This window comes from Muscardinus avellanarius (genome assembly GCF_963383645.1).
Source record: "Muscardinus avellanarius genome assembly, chromosome: 11".
Classification (NCBI taxonomy): Eukaryota; Metazoa; Chordata; class Mammalia; order Rodentia; family Gliridae; genus Muscardinus; species Muscardinus avellanarius.
This window is the reverse complement of record NC_137797.1, coordinates 8,317,383-8,341,412: the sequence shown is the minus strand read 5'-3', so window position 1 is coordinate 8,341,412 and position 24,030 is coordinate 8,317,383. Positions and strand designations below refer to the sequence as shown.

Here is a 24,030-nt window from a genome sequence, read left to right as displayed (position 1 = left end):
TGAGACCCCGTTTTAAAATAAGGAATAAAAAATACGGCTGGGAAGCCAGGTGTGGTGGCGCATGCTTGTCATCCCAGCATTTGGGAGGCTGAGACTGGAGGATTGTGGTTCACTGACCGCCTCAGCTACTTAGGCCCTTTGCAATTCTGTGAGACCCTATTTCTTTTTTCCAGGTCTGGGGATGGAACCCAGAGGCATTTGACCTCCGAGCTACACACCCTGCCCAATTTTTTATTCTTTATTTTGAAACAGAGTCTCACTGAGTTGCAGAGGGCCTAAGTAGCTGAGGCTGTCCACGAACCGAGATCCTCTGGTCTCAGCCTCCCAAATGCTGGGATTACAAGCCTGCGCCACCACACCCGGCCTGTGAGACCCTATTTCAAAACAAAAAATAAAAAAATAGGGCTGGGGGTGTAGCTCGGAGGTAGAATGTCCCTGGGTTCCATCCCCAGCAACGCAAAAACAAATAACGAAATTACGGCTGGGGGGTGTATCTCACCGAAAAAAAAAAAAAAGAAAAAGAAAAAAACTGGGTATGGTGGCACATGCCTGTAATCCTTGTACGTGGGAGACAGGATTGCCGGTTCAAGGTCAGCCTCAGTAATCCCAGCAATTTGGGGAGATTGTGTGTGTGGTGTGTGTGTGTGTGTTACTGGGGGTGGAACCCAGAGGTTTTTCTACCTCCGGGCTATACTCCCAGACCTATTTTATACTTTACTTAGAAACAGGGTCTCACTAAGTAGCTGAGGAGGAACCTGTGGGATCCTCCTGCCTCAGCCTCCCAAACACTGGGATTGCAAGCGTATGCCACCATGCCCGGCTGAGACCCTGTATCAAAACAAAAAAAATAAGCGCAGGAGGTGTAACTCAGAGGCAGAATGCCCTTGGGTTCTATCCCCAGTACAAAAATCTGAAAGCCTCACCTACACTCAAGTTCTGCAACTGGCAGATGGGCCAGTTTGATTATAACTACAGGAGTGGAAACAGGGATTTAGGGAGAAAGAGCGTCGTGTGGACGCCCAATGATGCACGGGGATGTGTGCTAAAACATGTAGGGCGAAGACGAGCCCCTCAACCAAAGGCTGCGGGGGCCGACTGCGACTGCGACTGGGGGTGGGGTGGGAGATGGCGCCTCCCTGGCTCCGGCGCCGCCGCCTCCTAGTCCAGGTGGGAGGTGAAGGCAGCCTGGAGAGCCCGCAGTGTGGCCTCGGGGACGCGTTCGGAGGTCTCTCTTCTCCAGTCCGATCACTGCTTGAAATGAAACCAGGAAGCCAGGTGACGGCCGCGCTCCGCCCGGCCCCGGCTCAGGCCTCCCCGGGACGGCACCGGGGCCGGCGGGGAAGCGGGTGGGGTCTGCGGAGGACCGGGGACGGGTCTCGCGTTTGGCCCTGGGAGGCTCCGCGCTCACGTCGCCCCTTTCCCCAGCCCGGGCCCCGCGAGCGACGTTCAGAGGCCGCGCGAAGGGAGGAGCAGCCGCCGCCCCAACGGAGGCCTCCGGCTTCCGAGAGAGGACGACCCGCACCGGCCTGGCGAACGCTTCCACCCGGCTCGCTAGCGTCGCCCGGCCCCGCCCCAGACACACGGGCCGCCGCCTCTTCCTAGCCGAGGCTTGGGGGAAACCTGAGCCCAGCGCCTTTAAGGGGCGTGGCCACAAGCCCCGCCCCGTCCAGCCCCTCGCGCGCCAGAGAGGGGAGGGGTGCGGTAGGAGGCGCCCGGGCTGAGGAGAGCGAAGCGTGCGCCGCTGCGCAGGCGCAGTGGCCGGGCTGCAGAACGTGAACTTCCAAAATGGCGGCAGCGATGGATGTGGATACTCCGAGCGGCACCAACAGCGGCGCGGGCAAGAAGCGATTTGAAGTGAAAAAGGTTGGGTCTCGCCAGCGCCTTCTTCAGGGAGGCTAGAGAGGCGCGGATCTGGCTGGCAGGCTCGAGGATGATCGGGGCGAGGAGGAAAGAGCTTCATTTCGGGGCGTTCCTGGGGCCGGGTACCACGAAAGGAAGCTGAGGGGCGGGTCATAGCGTTGATCGGCGTGACGGAGGCCCACTGTCCTTGCCAGCGTGGGCTTCGCAGGGTGGCAGAGGGGCCAATCATGGAGGTGCTTATTGAAATGCGCGGGGTTGCGACTTGGCTTAGGGAGCCCAGCGCCTGAGCTGTCACTGGAGTGGCTGAGCGGTGGGGGAAGGCCGGGTGGGTGGGTGCAATGGGAGTCCGAGCGACTGCGGCGGGTGGAGGATGGGGCAGTGCGGCGAAAGTCTTGAACTTGAGCTCCTACGCATAGGAGACCTCTGTGGAGCTCCGCTGGTGATCGCCCCGCCCCTTCCCGGAGCTTGGGGGTCCTCTGGTTCTGAAAGACCTGGACTTGGTCGCCGCCGAATGGAGGCCTCCATTAGTTCCCTCTCTGGCCCTGGTTGCCACCGAGTTAAAGTTGTCTCGAGCATAAAGCTTGTCTCTTTTGAGCCGTCCGCAAGTTCTCGTAGAGTAGCTCCAGTCTTGTGGTTCTCAAATCACGTCCAGATTCCATTCTGACCAGAAAAGAAAAAAATCATGGTGGAAATTAGTAAAAAGATAGCCCAGTTCTTTTGACATTTAAGGAAGGTTGAGTACTATTTGCTAATGATCTAGTAAGAATGGGAAAGCAAAAGCGTGGAACGTCTTTTGCATGAAGTATCTTTTAGGGAGCGAGAAAAGTATCTGTTCCCACCTAAGGTGAAATAAATCTGTTCAAGATGGAGATACTCAAATAGGGAGAATGTTATTCCTGAAACATCTAGTAAAACACAGACAATATTCCCCTTACTTTAGGCTTTTTTTTTTTTTTTTGCGTCTCATTGTGGCTGCAGCTACTCAGTTACAGCCAGCAGCCATATTGAAAAATAATAGAAGTAGGGGTTTATTCTTGAAGTTGAAGCTGTGCTGTAAAAGAATGCTGACGAAGTTACTAGATGTTGAGAATTGGGTTTGAAAGGGATGAGTGTTTGGAAAGTGCTTCCAAATTAGTGAAGGAAGGGATGTTTGTGAGTATATATAATTGTAGAATCCAAAAAGCTGTGTGTGTGTGTGTGTGTGTGTGTGTGTGTGTGTGTGTGTGTGTGTGTGTGTGTTTTGCTGGGGATTGAACCCAGGGATATTCTACCTCCCAGCTACACCCCAAGAACTTTTTTTTTCCTGGTACTGTAGATGGAACTCAGGGCATTCTACCTCCAAGCTACATCCCCAGCCCTATTTTTTATTGCCTATTTTTTGAACCTGGGTCTCACTAAGTAGTAGCTGAGGCTATCCAAATCGCAATTCTCTGTCTCAGCCCCCCAAATGTCGGGATTACAAGCGTGCCCCACCATGTCCAACTCTGATATTTTATTCTCTATTTTCAAACGGTTTCATTAAGTTGCAGAGGGCCTAAGTAGCTGGGGCTCGCCGCGAACCCAGTCCTCCTGTCTCAGCCTCTCAAGTACTGGGATTGATTATTTATTTATGGCACTGAGGATGATGCCCAGGGGGATTCTACCTCTGAGCTACACCCCCAGCCCTATTTTTAATCTTTTTTAGTTTTTGAAGCCGGGTCTCACTGAGTTGCCTAGGGCATCACTAAGAAGCCTAGGCTATCCACGAATGGTGATCCTCCAGTCTCAGCCTCCCAAATGCTGGAATTACAAGCGTAGGCTACCATGCTCTCAGCTAGTACTGGGGTTATTTAAATACTGCTTTTAGATAAGTTCTTCTTGGAATTACTTTATCTAACTATGAGACTGAAAATCTGAAAGTTGAGAACAAATTGAGTTATGAGGTAATCTTGTAAGGTTAAGGTGACGACCTTGTTCTGTGTACTGACACTGGGTATCTAGTTATCCGGCTTATCCCACGATTACCCACTTTATGATCCAATCATCATCTTAGTTCATTCTGTTCCCAGCTTTCACCTCCCTGCTCATGCTTCCAACGCTGCCTAAAAGAGCAGATATTTATATACATTTTGAGCTCTTCTACAAGTGCTGGGGAAACCTAGATATATTAATTCAAGGTTATGATTATTAAATCTAAAATTGCACTTGAATTAGATTTCTAAGATACTTAACATTGATACGGCTAAATATAAATATAAACTATAGAGAAAAATTAAAAGCTGATTCATTATTTCTGTGTTCAGCCTTTTGGAGATTAGTAGAACATAATGTGTATCCTACTGTCATCCTCTGATATAATAAAAAAAAAAGAGTGAGCCGGGCGTGGTGGCGCATGCTATCCGCAAATCGCAATTCTCTTGTCTCAGCCCCCCAAATGTCGGGATTACAAGCGTGCCCCACCATGTCCAACTCCGATTTTTTTATTCTCTATTTTGAAACGGTTTCATTAAGTTGCAGAGGGCCTCACTAAGTAGCTGGGGCTCACCACGAACCCAGTCCTCCTGTCTCAGCCTTTCATTCGGGAGGCTGAGACCAGAGGATCGCGGTTCGCGGACAGCCTCAGCTACTTAGTGAGGCCCTCCGCAACTCAGTGAGACCTGGTTTCAAAATAAAGAATTAAAAATAGGGCAGAGGGTGTAGCTTGGAGGTTGAATGCCCCTGGGTTCCATCCCTAGAGCCGCAAATAAATAAATAAATAAATAAATAAATAAATAAATAAAAAAGAGTAATATAATAGCCCAAACCAGTTTTGTTTGGTGGTCCCTGTGGCCCAAAAGATGCAAACTGCAGCTGCACTGTAAAATCCTGAAGACCATGTGTTCTATTACAAGGAGAAGACACTGTTTTCCCTTTTTCTCTTTTCAGTGGAACGCCGTAGCCCTATGGGCCTGGGATATTGTGGTTGATAACTGTGCCATCTGCAGGAACCACATTATGGATCTTTGTAAGTAATTGGAGGAGAATGGGAGGAAGTTGAGAAGGTTACAGAGATTGTGGCTCTCCTGATGTGGTCAGTTTTCTTTTTCACAAGAAGACATAAAGCATAGTCAGAGTGCTTGGGGTCTTCTCTGTCTAGTCCATTGGTGTGTTTGAAATAAAGTAGTTTTTTATGATGTCCTGGAGGCAAACCCAGCTCTCAAAATAAATTATTCAGTCTAAAGATGGCAAGGACACATTTAGAATGAATTGTGGACATAGAGGCACTGTTGATTTTTTTCTCTGTATCTAATCTCATACTCAAAGGCAGGCTCAAAGACAGAAATAGTGAAAGGAAGAAAATAAACTTCAAAGTCAGACACTGTGGTGCATGGTTATAATCTCAATACTTGGGAGGCTGAGACAAGAGGATTACAGGTTTGCGGTCAGCCTCAGCAACTTATGCCCTCCACAACTTAGTGAGACGCTACTTAAAAATAAATAAGGAGAGCTGGGCGTGGTGGCGCACGCTTGTAATCCCTGCACTTGGGAGGCTGAGACAGGAGGATCACGCAGGTTCAAAGCCAGCCTCAGCTGGCTTAAGAGACCCTGTCTCCAAATAAAATATAAAATAGGTCTGGGAGTGTAGCCTAGAGGTAGAGGGCCCCTGGGTTCCATCCCCAGTACCACCCAAAAAATAAAATAAAATAAGAAGAGCTGGGCGTGGTGGCGCACGCTTGTAATCCCTGCACTTGGGAGGCTGAGACAGGAGGATCACGCAGGTTCAAAGCCAGCCTCATCTGGCTTAAGAGACCCTGTCTCCAAATAAAATATAAAATAGGTCTGGGAGTGTAGCCTAGAGGTAGAGGGCCCCTGGGTTCCATCCCCAGTACCACCCAAAAAATAAAGTAAAATAAGGAGAGCTGGGCGTGGTGGCGCACGCTTGTAATCCCTGCACTTGGGAGGCTGAGACAGGAGGATCGCGCAGGTTTGAAGCCAGCCTCAGCTACTTAGTGAGGCTCTCAGCAACTTAGTGAGACCCTGTTTCCAAATAAAGTATAAAATAGGTCTGAAAGTATAGCCCAGAGGTAGAAAGCCTCTGGGTTCCACCCCCAGTACCACCAAAAAATAAAAAATAAAATAAGGATAGGGGTGTAGCTCAGAGGAAGAATTCCCTGTGATTCAATCCCCAGTGCTACAAAAAAAAAAAAAAAAAAAGAAAAGGAAGAGAAAAGATAAGAAACTTCAGGCTAATTTTTGGTGGGTAAAATTTACATTTGGCCCTTTATATCCTCAAGTTGTATGTTTGCAGGTTCAAACAACCTCAGATTAAGTCTTTTTGTGTGTGTGTGTGTTTGAGGGAGTACTGGGGATTGAACTCAGGAACATTCTAACTCTGAACTATACCCCCAGACTTATTTTTTGTCGGGTCTGGGGATGGAACCCAGGGACATTCGACCTCCAAACTACACGCCCTGACCTATTTTTTTATTATTATTTTGAAATAAGATCTCACAAGCCAGGCATGGTGGCACACGCTTGTAATCCCCGCCCTTGGGAGGCTGAGGCAGGAGGATCACACGGGTTCGAAGCCAGCCTCAGCTACTTAGTGAGGCTCTCAGCAACTTAGTGAGACCCTATTTCCAAATAAAATATAAAATAGGTCTGGGAGTATAGCCCGGAGGTAGAAAGCCTCTGGGTTCCACCCCCAGTACCACCAAAAAAAAAGAAAGAAGATCTCACTAAGTTGCAGAGGGCCGCACTAAGTAGCTGAAGCTGCCTGCCAACTGCAATCCTGTCTCAGCCTCCCAAATGCTGGGATTACAAGCTCCAACACGCCCAGCTTTTTTTTTTTCCTTAAACAGGATCTCTCTAAATTGAGGCTGACTTCAGACCTGGGTTCCTCATCTCTCAGCTTCTCGAGTACTGGGATTACAAGTGTGCACCACCACACCTAGCTTGAAGTGCTTTTCTTTGTTGTTGTTTTTTACTATTGCATTCCAGCCGGGTGTGGTAACATCTGCCTGTAATCTCAGTACCTGAGAGGCTGAGACAGGAAGATCACAGCCTAGCCTAGGTCAGGAGTGGTGGTACTTGCTTGTAATCTCAATACTTGGGAAGTTCAAGGCGAGTATTGAGTCTCTCACCAACTTAGCAAGACCCTGATTCAAAATAAAAACAGGGTTCGGTATAGAGGTAGGATGCCCCTAGTCTCAGTCCCCAGTACCACACACACAAAAAAAAAAGTCAACCTTGGCAACTTAGAGGCTCTCAGCAACTTACTGAGACCATTTCCAAGTAAAAACAAGCTACAGGGGTATAGCTTGGAGGTAGAATGCCTCTGGGTTTCTTTCTCTCTTTTTTTTTTTTTTTTGCTGTACTGGGGATGGAACCCGGGTCATTGTACCTCCTAGCTACACCCCAAACCCTATATTTTTAGGTGTTTTTTTTTTGTTTGTTTGTTTGTTTTTTGGTGGTACCGGGGTTCCTGGAAGCCCTTGTATCTCGGGCTACACTCCCAGACCTATTTTATACTTTCTTATTTTTGGAAACAGGGTCTCTTAAGCCAGCGCGGCTGGCTTCGAACCTGCGCAATCCTCCCGTCTCTGCCTCCCAAGCACGGGGATTACAAACGTGCGCCCCCACGCCCAGCCCTAGTCTTTTTTATTTTTGAAGCAGGGTCTCACTGAGTTGTGAAGGACCTACCTCTCTAAGTAGCTGGGGCTGTCCGTGAACCCCAATCCCCTGGTCTCCACATCCCAAACACTAGGATTACAAGTGTGTGCCAACACGCCCGGCCTGGGTTTACTTTTTAGTTATAAAAAATGGGGGGAGGGGGAGGCTGAGTGTGCGGTTCAGAAGTAGAATACCCCTGGGTTCAATACACACACACACACACACACACACACACACACACACACACAGCCTTTCATCTGGCTGGGTATGGTGTCACACACCTATAGTCCCAGCTACTTAGGAGACTGAGCCAGGTGGATCTCTTGAGCCCAGGAGTGTTGAGGGCAGTGTGGGTAACATGACCCCCATCTCAAAAAAGAAATTATGTCTCATTAGTTCCTAAACAATACAGTATAACAAACATTTCCATTCTGTAAATTATTATAAGTAATCTAGAAATGACTTAAATTATGTGGGAGCATATGCAGAGATTGTGTCCGAACACTATACATTTCTTTATTACTGGAGATTAAACCTAGGGACATTTTACTTCCAAGCTACATGCTCGCACCTATTTTTTGGTTTTGGTTTTGATTTTTTGCAGTACTAGGGATAGAATCCAAGGGCATTCTATCTCCAAGCTACACCCTAACCCCTATTTTTTTTTTTTTTTTTGGTGGTACTGGGGTTCCTGGAAGCCCTTCTACCTCTGGGCTACACTCCCAGACCTATTTTTGCATTTTTATTTGGAAACAGGGTCTCCTAAGCCAGCGCACGCGGCTGGCTTTGAACCTGCGCCATCCTCCTGTCTCTGCCTCCCAATCGCGGGGATTACAAGCATGCGCCACCACGCCCGGCCTAATCCCTATTTTTTATTCTTTATTTTGAGACAGGCTCTCATTGAGTACAAACGGCCTCACTAAGTAGTAGCTGAGGCTGTCCATGAACCACAATCCTTCCATCTCAGCCTCCCAAATGCTGTGATTACAAGCATGCACCACCACACCTGGCTTCCTAGCCGTGTGTGTGTGTGTGTGTGTGTGTCAGTGTGTGTGTTATTTGGAAACAGGGTCTCACTGAGGTGCTCTGAGCCTCACTAAGTAGCTAAGGATGGCTTCAAACCTGCATGATTAGCCAGATGTGGTGGCGCATGCTTGTAATCCCAGCATTTGGGAGGCTGAAACTGGAGGATCGCGGTTCGCAGACAGCCTCAACTACTTAGTGAGACCCTTTGCAACTTAAGGAGACCCTGTTTCAAAGAATAAAAATATGGCAGAGGGTGTGGCTCGGAGGTCAAATGCCCCTGGGTTCCATCCCCAGACCCGATAAAAGAAATAAAAAGAAAAAAACCTGCGTCATCTTCCTGTCACCGCCTCCCAAGTACTGGGATTACAAGTGTGTGTCACCATGCCTATCATCTCTCAACTTTGATTTCACATGAGGTCATCCAGTGTACGCCACAAACTGAAGCGCATACCGAATTTTAAAGTTTCAAGCCGGTCATGGTGGCACACACTTATAATCCCAGCACTTGGGAGGTTTGGGATTTAATAATTTATTTTGAAGCAGAATCTTACTAAGTTGTGGAGAGCCTCACTAAGTAACTGAGGCTGGCCTCAAACCTGCATTCGTCTTGACTCAGCCTCCCAAATTCTGGGATTATAAGTGTATACCACCATACCAGGCTAGTTTATTGTTGTTGTTGTTGTTGTTTTTCAGTACCAGGGATTGAAACCAGGGGCATTCTACCTCTGAGCTACACCCCCAATCCTATAGGTTTTAACTCTTTATTTTTAAATAGGACCTCACTAATTAGCTGAGGCTGGAATAGACCCTTGATCCTCTTGGCTCAGTCTCTAAAGTAATGGGATTACAGTGTACGCCCCCACGCCTGGCTTCCCTTTTTTCTCTCTCTCTTTTTTTTTTTTTTTTTTTTTTTTTTTGTGGTACTGGGGGTGGAACCCAGAGGCTTTCTACCTCCAGGCTATACTCCCAGACCTATTTTTGGAAACAGGGTCTCACTAAGTTACTGAGAGCCTCACTAAGTAGCTGAGGCTGGCTTCGAACCTGTGTGATCCTCCTGTCTCAGCCTCCCAAGTGCGGGGATTACAAGCGTGTGCCACCACACCCGGCTTCTCTCTCTTTTTCTTTTGGTAGTGGGGAGTCTTTTTATTCTTTATTTTGAAACTGGGTCTGACTGAGTTACAAAAGGCCTCTCTAAGCAGCTGAGGCTGTCCTCGATCGAACTGACCCTTAGGTCTCTGCCTCCTTAACGATGGGATTACATTGTTTTATTTATCTATTTACTTATTTATTTGTTTATATTTGTAGTACTGGGGGGATGGAACCAAAGGACTTTTCTACCTCTGGGCTATACTCCCAGGCCTGTTGTTTATACTTTATTTGGAAACAGGGTCTCATTAAATTGCTGAGAGCCTCACTCAGTACGTGAGGCTGTCTTCTAATCTGTGCGATTTTTCTGTCTCAGCCTCCCAAACTCTGGGATTACAAGGGTGCACCACCATGCCTGGCTCTTATTCTTAAATTTTTAAACAGAGTCTCACTAAGTAGCTGAGGTTGGCTGCAAACCTGTGGTCCTCCTGTCTCAGCCTCCTAAGTACTGGGATTACAAACTTGCACCTCCCCACCAGGCTCTTACAGTCTTTTTGTGTACTAAAGAATTCTTGGTAATTCTGCATATATAGTATATTTATAGCACATCTCAATTCAGACTAGCCACATTTCAAGTGTTCAAGAGCCTCCTGTGACTAATGGTTACTTTATTGAGCAGTATAAGACTAATCCACAGTTGATCTTCAGCTCTTTGAACTTGCTCAAAGATAACATGTATAACAGTCAAGTAAATATTCTCTTCCCAAGACATTCTGTCATTTCCCACTGTATTAATAATTTAATTAGGTGGTTCTCTGTCATTTACATGTTATTTGCTACTAGATATATAGCACAGTGTCCTGTACATAATAAGTTCTCACCAAGTTCTGGATGAATAACACAAAATTATAAAATAGTCTAATTGGTGCAGCTTGAAGGCGTGAATCAAGTATTTTGTGTTGTAAAGCCATCATGACATGTGCTGGTAGTCGATTACCCTTGACTTTGAACACTGATACTGTTTTTCTTTTCATACTTTAGTCAAAGCAGATCGGCTACTACCATGGTGTTTAATATAGATGGAAGGAACCCATCTCAAAACAGCAGATGCAGTTTTAAATGTGTTTGGGTGGAGTCTTTGATTATGTGCTTACCAGTTTATGTGCCTTGCATTTTCATAAGTTGTATCTAAGCCAGGAGGATCGCCCGCCTTTATAATATATTTTAAATGTCAGATGAAATAGAATATTGAACTCTCAGCTGGACATGGTGGCACATGCTTGTAATCCCAGCATTTGGGAGGCTGAGACAGCAGGATCCAGGCTCACAAACGTCCTCAGCTACTACTTAGGCCCTTTGCAACTCAGTGAGACCCTGTTTGAAAATAAAGACTAAGAAATAGGGCTGGGGGTGTAACTCAGTGGTAGAATACTTCTGGGTGACATCCCCAGTACTGCAAAAAAAAAAAAAAATTATATATATATATATATATATATATATATATATATATATATATATATATATGGAGGGGGGGGGAGAGGATATTTGAACTCTCAAAAAATATTAGCCAGATATGGTGGCACAGGCCTGTAATCCCAGTACTTGGGAGTCTGATACAGGAGAATCACAGGTTCAAAGCCAGCCTCCATTACTTAGTCCTTGTTTCCATATTAAAAAAAAAAAATAGGGATGGGGTTTAGCTCAGGTAGAACACTCATAGACTCAACCCCTAGTACCCCACACACATACATAAACAAATGAGTAAATAAATAAATAAAATTAATTATGACTTTTTTATGTTTTGGGGCTGAGAATTGAACCCAGGAACATTCTACCTCCAAGTTTACCCGACCCTTTTTATTTCTTTATTTTGAAGCAGTATCTCTCTAAGTGTTTGAGGGTTTTATTAAGTTTCTGAGGCTGGCCTCCAACCTATGATCCACCTGTCTTAGCCTCTGAAGAACTGGAATACAGGCATGCGCCACCACGCCTGGAAATTGTGGCTTTTATTTACCTAATTTTGTGATACCTAGTCTTCATCTATGTTAGAAGATCCAACTTGAAAGATACCAGAGCCGGGGGTGGTGGCGCATGCTTATAATCCCAGCATTCTGGAGACTGAGACCGGAGGATCACGGTTCACGGACAGCCTCAGCTACTTAGGCCCTCCATGACTTAGTGAGACCCTGTTTTAAAATAAAGGATAAAAAAAATAGGTCAGAGCCAAGCATGGTGGGCACGCTTGTAATCCCAGCATTCGGGAGGCTGAGACCGGAAAATTGCGGTTCGAGGACAGCCTCAGCTACATAGGCCCTCTGCAACTCAGTGAGACCTGGTTTCAAAATAAAGAATAAAAAATAGGGCAGGGCTGTAGCTCGGAGGTAGAATGCCCCTGGGTTCCATCCCCAGACCCACACACACACACACACACAAAAAAAAAAAAAAAAAATAGGTCAGGGAATATAGCTCAGAGGTAGAGTGCCCCTGGGTTCTATCCCCATACCTGCAAAAAAAAAACCCAGATTTTGCTTTTTCTGCCATCTTTTAAACGTAATAGTGCATTCACAGCCCTAATAAATTCTTGAACATTACTGCACGGACCCTAGGGTCTGTACTTTATGAGATGGCAAATCAGCATATTCTGTTTGATGTGTGAATCTAGTAGCAAAGCAGGTTCTGCAATTTCATATCCTTTGCCTTTTATATTGTTGAAGGGAGGAAAACAACCTTATTACAGTGTGTTTCTTCCCCTAAGACCAACATACCCATTAATATCTCAGCATTACTTTTCTGTAATTTTACTACTTTTCCACCCTTGAGAGATTGAAGTAATTGTATCCTATTAAATAGTCTTTCCTAAAGTTTTTTTATTTTTCAGAAGGGAGACTACGTTTGGTTACCGTCTTCAGAGAAAGCAAATTCTGCATTAGTATTTCTTATTCTTTAAATATTTACTCCCAAATGTTATACAATAGTACTCAATCTCAGATTTTTATTCTATTTAATTTCCTTTCTCTTTATTCCCTATAAAAGTAATATTTGCATACATTTGCAGTGATTCTCTATACTTCCAAGACAGAATAACCTCGGAGGCAGTTAGCGTTGGCGTGGCTGGCCCAGAGCTAACCCAGTGGCCTCAGACTTGCTTCACTGGACAGGATTTCAAAGGATTTTGAGTTGCTCCTATACACAAAGCATGCACTGCAATTTGATCCATGGGCCTTTGCACCCCTAGTTATTTATTTATTTATTTATTTAGTAATACTGAGGATTGAACCCAGGGGCATTCTACCTCCAAGCTATCTATATCCCCAGCCCTATTTTTTCCTTTTTTTTTTTTCTTTTTTTTTTTTTTTTTTTTTTTTTTTTGAGGGTTTGGGGATAAAATCCAGGGGCATTTGACCTCCAAGCTACACCGTCTGCCCTATTTTTTTTTATTCTTTATTTTGAAACAAGGTCTCACTAAGTTGCGGAGGCCCTCACTAAGTAGCTGAGGCTGTTTGCGAACCACGATCCTCTAGTCTCAGCCTCCCAAATGCTGGGATTACAAGCGTGCGCCACTGTGCCCAGCACCTATTTTTTATTCTTAATTTTGAAACGGCCTAACTAAGTAGCTGAGGCTGACTTCGAACCTATGATCTTTCCGTCTCAGCCTCTCAAGAACTGGGATTAAGCCGGGCGTGGTGGTGCATGCTTGTAATCCCAGCATTTGGGAGGCTGTGACCGGAGGATGGAGGTTCGCGGACAGCGTCAGCTACTTAGTGAGGCCCTTTGCAACTCAGTGAGACCCGGTTTCAAAATAAAGAATAAAAAACAGGGCAGGCCGTGTAGCTCGGAGGTAGAATGCCCCTGGGTTCTATCCTCACACCCACACACAAAAAAAAAGAACTGAGATTACAAGTGTATACCACCATGCCTGCTCCCTTTTTATTTTACTTCTGTCCCGGTCTACAAGTTTCTCCCTGTCCCCTTTAGGGATTGGAGCTTGTTACCTACCGAAGCCTTCAGGCTGTGAGGCCTGGGTGCTGTAAGGGAATAAGAGGGAGTTGTTCCTAAGGACAGGAAAGATGCCAGTTCTGAGGACAGCAAGTCATGAGGGGCCTTATGACTTAACTAAATTTACCAAGTTAGGACAGATCACAACCCTCTTTTTTTCTTTTGATACTGGGAATTAAACCTAGGGATAGTCTGCCTCTGATCTCCCCCCACACCTATTTCTTTTGTGGTACGGGGATTGAACCCACGGGCATTCTTCCTCTGATCTACTCTTTATAGGTCTCAGCTGAATGTGGTGGCACACACTAGTAATCTCAGGGTTTGGGAGACTGAGACAGAAGGATTGCAGATTTGAGGACACCCTCAACAAGTAGTGAGACTTGCATCAACCTAGCAATATCCTATTTCCAAGTAAGAGTAAAATAAGGCTGCGGAATAGCTCAAGATAAGATGCCCATAGGCTCAATCCCCAATCTCCCCTCCCCCACCCAAAAAAAGACAGAAACAGGGTCTTGCTAGGTTGCTAAGTCTTACAACTTGCTGAGGCTGTTTTCAAACCTGCATTCCTCCTGTCTTCCCCTCCCAAGTACTAGGATTACAGGTTTGTGCCACCATGCCCAGCTTAGTTTTTACTTTTTTTTTTTTTTTTTTTTTCAGTACTGAAGATGAAACCCAGGACATTCTACCTTTGAGCTACACCCTCAGCCCTATTTTTTATTCTTTATTTTGAAACAGGGTCTCACTGAATTGCAGAGGGGCTAAGAGGCTAAGTCTGTTCATGAACCTCGATCCTCCTGTCTCAGCCTCCAAATTATTTTTTATTTTAAAACAGAACCAGGTTAGGCTGCTGAGAATCTTACTAAGTTGCTGAGGCTGGCCTCAAACCTGTGATCCTCCTATTGCAGCCTCCCAAATACTAGGATTACAGGCATATACCACTGTGCTAGCTTAATCACTCCCATTTTTTTATGTGGGGGGGCACTGGGTACTGAACCCTGGGGTATTCTGTCTCCTAGCTACACCCATAGCCATATTTTATTTTTATTTGGAACAGAGTCCTGCTAGGTTGAAGAAAGTCTCACTGCTTCTGAGACTACTGTTGAATCTGCAATCCTTCTGTCTCGGCCTCTCAAATACTGGAATTATGCTCAGACATTGAAAACACTTTTTTCATTTGTTACACAATTTATTTATAAGAAAGAAGAGGAAATTGATAAAGTATATGACTAAGTTGCTCTCTTTTCTGTTCTTCAACCTTTTCACATTCGTTAAAAGCCAATTCTGAGCCGAGTGTGGTGGCGCACACTTGTAATCCCAGCAACTGGGAGGCTGAGACAGGAGGATCCGGGTTCGCAGACAGCCTCAGCTACTTATTGAGGCCCTCCACAACTTAGTGAGATCCTGTTTCAAAATAAAGAATAAAAATCTGGGCATGGTGATGCATGCTTATAATCCCAGTATTCGCTTGTAATCCCAGCATTCCAGAGGCTGAGACCAGAGGATTGCAGTTCACGGACAGCCTCAGCTACTTAGGCCCTCTGCAACTTAGTGAGACCCAATTTCAAAATAATAAAAAATAGCCGGCGTGGTGGCGCACGCTTGTAATCCCTGCGCTTGGGAGACTGAGACAGGAGAATCACGCAGGTTCAAAGCCAGCCTCAGCTATTTAGTGAGGCTCTCAGCAACTTAGTGAGACCCTGTTTCCAAATAAAATATAAAATGAGTCTGGGAATATAGCCCAGAAGTAGAAAGCCTCTGGGTTCCACCCCCAGAACCACCAAAAAAAAAAAAAAAAAGCCAATAGATTAGCAACATGACGATACATGTTTATAATCCCAGCATTAGAGAGGCTGAGACAGGAGGATCGCAGTTCACAGCCAGCCTCAGCTACTTAGTGAGGCCCTTTGCAACTCAGTGAGACCCTGTTTCAATATAATAATAATAATAATAATAGTAATAATAATAAGGCTGGGAGTGTAGCTCGGAGGTAGAATGGCCCTAGGTTCAATCCTCAGTACCACAAATAAATAAATAAATAAATAATAAAAAATAGGGCGGGGGGTATAGATTGGAGGTCAAATGCCTCTGGGTTCCAGACCCACAAAAAATAAATAAATAAATAAAGACTAAAGAGTAGGGCAGGGAATGTAGCTTGGAGGTTGAATGGCTCTGGGTTACATCCCAGACCTGCAAAAAAACAAACAAACAAAAAAAAAACAATAAAAATAAAAAACAATTCTGAGCTGTGCCAGGCATGGTGGCACACGCTTGTAATCCCAGCATTTGGGAGAGTGAGACAGGAGCATCATGGTTTGCAGACAGCCTCAGCTTCTTAATGAGGCTCTCTGCAACTCAGTGAGACCCTGTTTCAAAATAAAGAATAAAAAACAGGGCTGGGGTCCGGGCTTAGTGGTGCATACTTGTAATACCAGCATTTGGGAGGCTGAGACAGGAGAATCTCGGTTTACAGCCAGCCTCAGCTACTAAGGAAATTTGAAATTCAGTGAGACACTGTTTCAAAATAAAGAATAAAAAATAGGTCTGGGGCTGTTAGCTCAGAGATAAAAGGATCCTGGGTTCCATCCCCAGTACCGCAAAAAAAAAAAAAAAAAAAGGTCTGGGGCTGTAGCTCTTATGGTGAATGCTTCTGGATTCCATCCCCGATACCACACACACAAAATTCTGAGCCAGGCATGGTGATGCACACTTGTAATCCTGGTACTTGGAAGGCCGAGACAGGAGGATCTCTGTTCATGGACGGCCTCAGCTATTTAGTGAGGTCCTCTGCAATTTAGTAAGACTTTTTTTTTTTTTTTTTTTTTTTTTTTGGTGGTACTGGGGGTGGAACCCAGAGGCTTTCTACTCCCAGACCCATTTTATATTTTTTATTTGGAAACAGGGTCTCACTAAGTTGCTGAGAGCCTCACTAAGTAGATGAGGCTGGCTTTGAACCTGCGCGATCCTCCTGTCTCAGCCTCCCAAGCGCAGGGATTACAAGCGTGCGCCACCACGCCCGGCTAGTAAGACCTTTTTTCAAAATAAAGAATAAAAAAATAAGCCAGGCGTGGTGGCGCACGCTTGTAATCCCCTCCCTTGGGAGGCTGAGACAGGATCGCGCAGGTTCAAAGCCAGCCTCAGCTACTTAGTGAGGCTCTCAGCAACTTAGTGAGACCCTGTTTCCAAATAAAATATAAAATAGGTCTGAGAGTATAGCCCGGAGGCAGAACACCCCTGGGTTACACCCCCAGTACCACCAAAAAAAATAATAAAAAATAGGGCTGGGGGTGTAGCTAGGAGGTAGAATGCCCCTGGGTTCTATCCCCAGAACCTAAAAAAAAAATTCTGGCTAATGAAATGCCTGAGGACTGTGTGGCTGGCCCCGTAGGAAGGTTATACTCCCAGGTCCAGTGATCCTGTTGCTTTTCTTTCTACAGGCATAGAGTGTCAAGCCAACCAGGCGTCTGCTACTTCCGAAGAGTGTACCGTTGCTTGGGGAGTCTGTAACGTAAGGAAATGTCTTTACCTATCCGCATGGCTTATACACATGTTGCTATTTTTCCTGCTTTGCCAGTTTTGAAAATAACTAGGAAAATAATGGCTAGCCCACCTTTCTCTCAAAAGGTATACAAATAGTACAAAAGATTTTAAATTCTTGTACTATTCACTTGTAACAGGATAAACCAATTAGTGGCTGCAGAAAGGCACTAATGCGTTTTAATTATGGGCCCATTTGTGTTAATGGTATTTTGAGAATTTGTTCTTGAGAGTTGCCTTCAAAGGCTACTGCACAGTTGGAGCTGTCTTCTGTTCACCTTCTGAACAGACTTATTTGAGGGCAAGTGTATAAGTCTGGGAGTATAGCCCAAAGGTAGAAAGTCCCTGGGTTCCACCCCCAGTACCCCCCGCATACACACCAAAAAAAAAAATACACACACACATATGGCTCACACACACACCAAAACACAAACACACACACATATACATACATATATACATACATACATACATACATACATACATACATACATACATACGGCTCGTGAGCCCAGCGTGTGATCCCAGTACTTGGGAGGCTGAGACAAGTGGATCACAGGTTCAGAGCCAGCCTCAGTAACTTAATGAGGCTGTCAACACCTTAGCTAGATCCATTTTCAAGTAAAAAATATTTTTAAGCCTGGGGTGGTGGCGCACACTTGTAGTCCCAGCATTTGGGAGGCTGAGACAGCAGGATCACAGTTCAAGGACAGCCTCAGCTACTTAGCAAGGCCCTCTGCAACTCAGTGAGATTTCAAAATAAAGAATAAAAAATAGAAGATAGGCCTGGGGGAGTAGCTTGGAGATAGAATGCCCACAATAGTACCATAATTTTTTTTAATGGAGCTGGGGGTAGAATACCTCTAGGTCTCTAGGTTCCATCTTCAACACGAAAAACAAAATAAATTAAATATACCTTATGCCAGAAATGTTTTGTGCAGCATCCTTAGACTGAATGTATAGCCTTCCAGAGAGTGAAAGCTGTGAAGGATAACACACGGCAAATATGTTATTTCTAGCATGTGTTAAAGATTCATCTTTAGAACCGTTCAATCCAGGTCACTTGGGTTAAAATTGCTCTGTTCAGGGATTGTGTGCCAAGGGTACAGAGGACCTGCAGCTCCCAGCTTGACACAGGGAGTCACAAGTTCTGGAGTCAAACCACTGTTCCCTGTCTTTTCTGGAGATAGAAGGGTTTCCAGGAACCCCAGTACCACCAAAAAAAAATTTTGTGTGTGTGTGTGTGTGTGTGTGTGTGTGTGTGTGTGTGTGTGTACACAAAATAGGGCAGGGAGGTGTAGCTTGGAGGTCAAATGCCTCTGGGTTCCATCCGTAGTACACAAAAAAAAAAAAAAAGTGGTCCAGGGATTTAGCCAAGAGAAAATACCCCTGGGTTCTGTCAGCACTAAAGAAAAAAATAAGAGTGGGCTCTGAGCTATCCCTGGCATTCAGGCTATAGTAAGGACCATGTTCCTTCATGTGGAAGAAAAAGGGGGTGAACTTCCCCTTATGTTTGGCAAGGAGAGACTCGCCATAAAGGAGAGCGGCATGGGTGTCAGGAGCCATCTCCGGTGCCAGTTCTAAGTCCTCTACAAACTAGTTCCTTGCATGGAGCGAGTCACTGGGCTTGTTTGGGTTTCAGTTTCCTGTCTGTAATGTTCAGATAATAATATCTTTCGGGCCTGCTTGCCGGGTTGCTGTGAGGCTCCAGTGAGGTGCTAGATGTCAGCATCTTCTGTATATTGTACAGTGACGGATGTATCCCATGAAATGTACGTTGTCTGCTCAGTACACCATTGGCATCCCTTAAGTCAGGATCGGAGGTGCCCATGGTTGTCCTTCGCTGCCCCTCTTGCCCGGAGCACTTGCCGCCCAGCTTGCTTTCATTCTCAGTTACTCAGTTATATTTTGTTGCCAACAGATACTTCATGAGATAACAACCCATACTGTCTGGTTCCTGAAATCCCAGGCTTACTTTGGGAGACATAGCAGGTTTCCTTTTATTAGTGTTATTAATGCTGGGCGTGGTGGCGCAGGTTTGTAATCCCAGCATTTAGGCAGCTGAGGCAAGGGGGATCGTGGTTTGTGGACAGCCTCAGCTACTTAGTGAGGCCCTCTGTAACTCAGTGAGATCTTGTCTCAAAATAAAGGATTAAAAAATAGGGCTGGGGGGTAGCTTGGAAGTAGAAAAGTGTTATTAAAAAAAAAAAAAAAACTGTTGAGCCGAGTGTGGTGGTGCACACTTGTAATCCCAGGGAGTGTGGTGGTGCACACTTGTAATCCCAGGGAGTGTGGTGGTGCACACTTGTAATCCCAGTACTTGGAAGGCTGAGACAGGAGGACCTGGATTCACGGACAGCCTGAGCTACTTAGGCCCTCTGCAACTTAGTGAGACCCTGTTTCAAAATAAAGAATAAAAATAGGGGCTTGGGGTGTAGTTCCGAGGTAGAATGCCCCTGGGTTCAACCCTAGCACCACACACAAAAAAATAAAAACCTGTTATTAAACCAATCCTACAAAAGCTTTCGTTTTGTTGGGGTTTCCTTCTTTTTTTTTTTTTTTTCTTCTTTTTTGGTGGAACTGAGGGTGGAACCCAGGGGCCTTCTACCTCCGGGGTACACTCTCAAACCTATTTTTTATATTTTATTTGGAAACAGGGTCTATTAAGCCTGCTGAGGCTGGCTTCGAACCTGCACGATCCTCCTGTCTCAGCCTGCCAAACACGGGGCTTACAAATGTGTGCCACCACACCCTGCTCCACATTTCTTTCTGTGACCCAGAGTCACAGATTAAGTGAGAGGGAACCCTTATTGCTGCATTCTCCCCTCTCTGGTATTGGGCAGTGAACCTAAAGGTATTTTACCTCTGAGCTCTATCCCCATTCCAGCCCTAATCATGTATTAATTTAATTTTTGGTACTGGGATCGAACCCAGGGATGTTCTACCTCTAAGGTATTCATTCTCTCTCTCTCTCTCTCTCTCTCTCTCTCTCTCTCTCTCTCTTTTTTTTTTTTTTTTTTTTTTTTGCGGTACTGGTGGTGGAACCCAGGGGCATTCTACCTTTGTGTGACACCCCCAGCCCTATTTTTTATTGTTTATTTTGAAACAGAGTTTCACTGAGTTGTAGAGGGCCTCACTAAGTAGCTGAGGCTGTCTGCAAACCGTGATCCTCCTGTCTCAGCCTCCCAAATACTGGCATTACAAGCGTGCAGCACCACGCCTGGCTGTGTGTGTGTGTGTGTGTGTGTGTGTGTGTGTGTGTGTGTGTGTGTGTGTGTTGGGGTACTGAGGATGGAACCCAGAAGCATTCTACCTTTGAGCTATACCCCCAGCCCTATTTTCTATTTTTTAGTCTTTATTTTGATTCAGGGTCTCACTGAGTTCCAGAAGGCCTCACTAAGTAGCTGAGGCTGTCCATTAAACCCGTTCCTCCTGTCTCAGCCTCCCAAATGCCGGGATTACAAGTGTGCGCAACCACGCCCGGCTTATATTTTTTTATTTTGAGACAGGGTCTCACTAAATTGCTGAGGCTATCCTCAAAGCTATGATCCTTCTGACTCAGCCTCCCAAGTACTGAGATTTTAAGCATGCGCCACTATGCCCAGCTGCTGCTGTTTTTTGTTTTTTTTTTGGGGGGGGGGTTTGCAGTACTGGAAATGGAACCCCCAGGGGCATTCTACCTCCAAGCTACACCCCCAGCCCTATTTTTTCTTCTTTATTTTGAAACAGGGTCTCACTAAGTTGTGGAGGGCCTCACTAAGTAGCTGAGGCTGGCCATGAACCACGATCCTCCCTTCTCAGCTTCCAGAATGCTGGGATTACAAGGGTGTGCCACCACGCCCAGCTTGCTTATCTCGTACTACTCTCCTATGAGTGGAACAGGAGGAAGAAGTGTCCACTGTAGAGGCTGTGGTGAGGATGTGCTCGTTATCACCTCGCACCAAAAGACTGCACACTCAGCCTCCTTTCCCCAAGGCCTACACCAGCTCCTAGCTCCTGTCGGGGCTGGTGTGCTGCAGAATCTTATTTTTACTTGCCTTGGTTGTGAACGTAGCCCATTGAGGTCCTTTTAGCTGCTTGCCTGTAGTTTGTCACTCACTGGGGATAGAACCCAAAGCATTCTACCTCCAAGCTACAACCCCAGCCCTGTTTTTTATTCTTTATTTTGAAACAGGGTCTCACTGAGTTGCAAAAGGCCTCACTAAGTAGCCAAGGCTGGCCATGATAGTCTTCCTTTTTTATTTTTTATTTTTTTTTTTGGTGGTACTGGGGTTCCTGGAAGCCCTTCTACCTCTGGGCTACACTCCCAGACCTATTTTTACATTTTTATTTGGAAACAGGGTCTCCTAAGCCAGCGCACACGGCTGGCTTCGAACCTGCGTGATCCTCCTGTCTCTGCCTCCCAAGCGCGGGGATTACAAGCGTGCGCCACCACGCCCGGCCTGATAGTCTTTCTTTTTAAGACAAAATCCTTCATCCATTAAAGGCTTTTTTTTTTTCCAGGTCTGGGATGGAACCCAGGGGCATTTAACCTCCAAGCTACACCCCCTGCCTATTTTTTATTTATTTACTTTTTTTTTTTTGGTGGTACTGGGGGTGGAACCCAGAGGCTTTCTACCTACCTCCAGGCTGTACTCCCAGACCTTTTTTTTTTTTTTTTTTTTTTTCCTATTTTATTTGGAAACAGGGTCTCACTAAGTTGCTGAGAGCCTCACTAAGTAGCTGAGGCTGGCTTCGAACCCATGCGATCCTCCTGCCTCAGCCTCCAAAGTGCAGGGATTACAAGTGTGCGCCACCATGCCCGGCAATTAAAAGGCTTCTTAAAGCTGACTTGGCATGTGGGTCAGGTGGGACACAGCTTAGTCCTGAGTGGATGATCATGGCAGTGCATTGCCCTGCTACCTAAAGAGGGCAGCCAAGCGTGGTTCGCGTGGAAGGCGCCTTCTAGCCTGCTCCTGCTCTCCCATGTCTTGAGCAAGGGGTCATCAGCAGACAGTGGACCCCGCACAGGACCATTTTAATGAAATATATCTTTCCTTTCAGCATGCTTTCCACTTCCACTGCATCTCTCGCTGGCTCAAAACACGGCAGGTGTGTCCGCTGGACAACAGAGAGTGGGAATTCCAAAAGTAGGTATCTCGGGCCGGTACAGATCTGGTCCTCGCCAGAAGTGCCATTCTCCAACTAACCTCATGCATGTCTCGTGTTTTAAACTAATTTTGGTTTAATTAAACAAGAACTTGCTTATGTGGTAAATGCACTAAGTTTTAACCAATATTCATTAAAAGTTTGCAAGCGGGGCTTAGTGGTGCGTGTCTGTAACCCCAGTACTTGGGAGGCTGAGAGAAGAGGATCACAGGTTTGAGGACAGATTCAGCAACTAGTGAGTCTCATCAATATAGCAAGGCCCTGTTTCAGATTGAAAATGAAAGAGCTGGGGTTGTAGATCAGAGGTAGAATGCCCCTGAGTTCAGTCCCCAGTACCAAAAAAAAGTTTGCAGCCTAAACTGGATGTGATGTCATGTGCTTTTAATCCTAGCACTTGGGATATTAAGACAAGGACCACAGGTTTGAGGACAGCCTCAGCAATTTAGCGAGGCTGTGTAACATAGTGAGATCCTGTTTGCAAATAGAAATAAAATATGATGGCTGAGGGTATAGCTCAGAGGTAGAGTGCCCCGGGTACAAGTCCTAGTAACACAAAAACAAAAGTTTTCAGCTAGTTGGGCGTGGTGGGGCATGCTCGTAGTCCCACTATTTGGGAGGCTGAGACAGGGGAATCGAAGTTCGGTTCTCAGCCAGCCTCAGCTACTTAGGCCCTTTGAAACTCAGTGAAACCCTGTTTCAAAATAAAGAATAAAGCCAGGCATGGTGGCACAATTTGTAATCCCAGTATTCAGGAGGCAGAGACCTGAGGATCACAGTTCACGGACAGCGTCAGCTACTTAGTGAGGCTCTGTAACTCAGTGAGACCCTGTTTCAAAATAAAGAATTACAAATAGGGCTGGGGGTGTAGCTCAGAGGTAGAATGCCCCTTGGATCCATCCCCAAAACCACAAAAAAAAAAAAATTAAATTAATAAATAAATACTGGGATTGCATGGCATGAACCACTGCACCCAACCTTATGGGAGGTATAAAGTATCTAACAGATCTGGGTATTTGGAGCTATGATCCAGAGTTCTAGTGCCCTGCTTACTTTTTTTTTTTTTTTGTTGGTGGTGGTGGTGGTGGTACTAGGGTGGAACCCAGAGGCTTTTTACCTCCGGGCTATACTCCCAAACCTATTTTTTGGTGGTCACACCTATTTTCTATTTTATTTGGAAACAGGGTCTCTTAAGCCAACAGGGCTGGCTTCTAACCTGCTCCATCCTTCTGTCTCTGCCTCCCAAGCGCAGGTATTACAAGCCTGTGCTGCCACGCCTGGCTACTCCTAGACCTATTTTCTATTTTATTTTGAAACAGGGTCTCACTAAGTTGCTGAGAGCCTCACTAAGTAGCTGAGGCTGGCTTCGAACCTGTGCAATTCTCCTGTCTCAGCCTCCCAAGCGCAGGGATTACAAGCGTGCGCCACCACGCCTGGATTAGTGCACTGCTTTCTATCCATATGACAGAATATTTCAGTCAGAGGTTAACTGCCTAAAAAGACCTCGGACTCTTAAGTAAGATAATAACAAAAAGCCGGGCATGATGGGACATCCTTGTAATCCCAGTACAGGGGTAAGCTAAGACAGGAGGATCGCAGGTTTAAGGACAGCCTCAGTAAATAGTAAGACTCATCAACCTAGTGAAACCCTGTTTCAAAATAAAAATAAGAGACCAGCTGGGTGTGGTGGCGCACACTTGTAATTCCTGCGCTTGGGAGGCGGAGAGAGGAGGATCGCGCAGGTTCGAAGCC

General features: G+C 45.7%; 1 protein-coding gene across 1 annotated transcript; it reads left to right on the top strand.

The window, feature by feature from the left end:
- Nucleotides 1–1,756: 1,756 nt before the first annotated feature.
- RBX1 (ring-box 1) lies at nucleotides 1,757–22,266 on the top strand (the record flags this gene model as incomplete). Its single annotated transcript, XM_080706344.1, has 4 exons — nucleotides 1,757–1,863; nucleotides 4,765–4,843; nucleotides 17,034–17,104; nucleotides 22,177–22,266. Exons 1-4 carry the CDS (start codon nucleotides 1,786–1,788, stop codon nucleotides 22,264–22,266), a joined length of 318 nt encoding a protein of 105 aa, XP_080562470.1. The 5' UTR covers nucleotides 1,757–1,785.
- Between the last annotated feature and the right edge of the window lie 1,764 nt (nucleotides 22,267–24,030).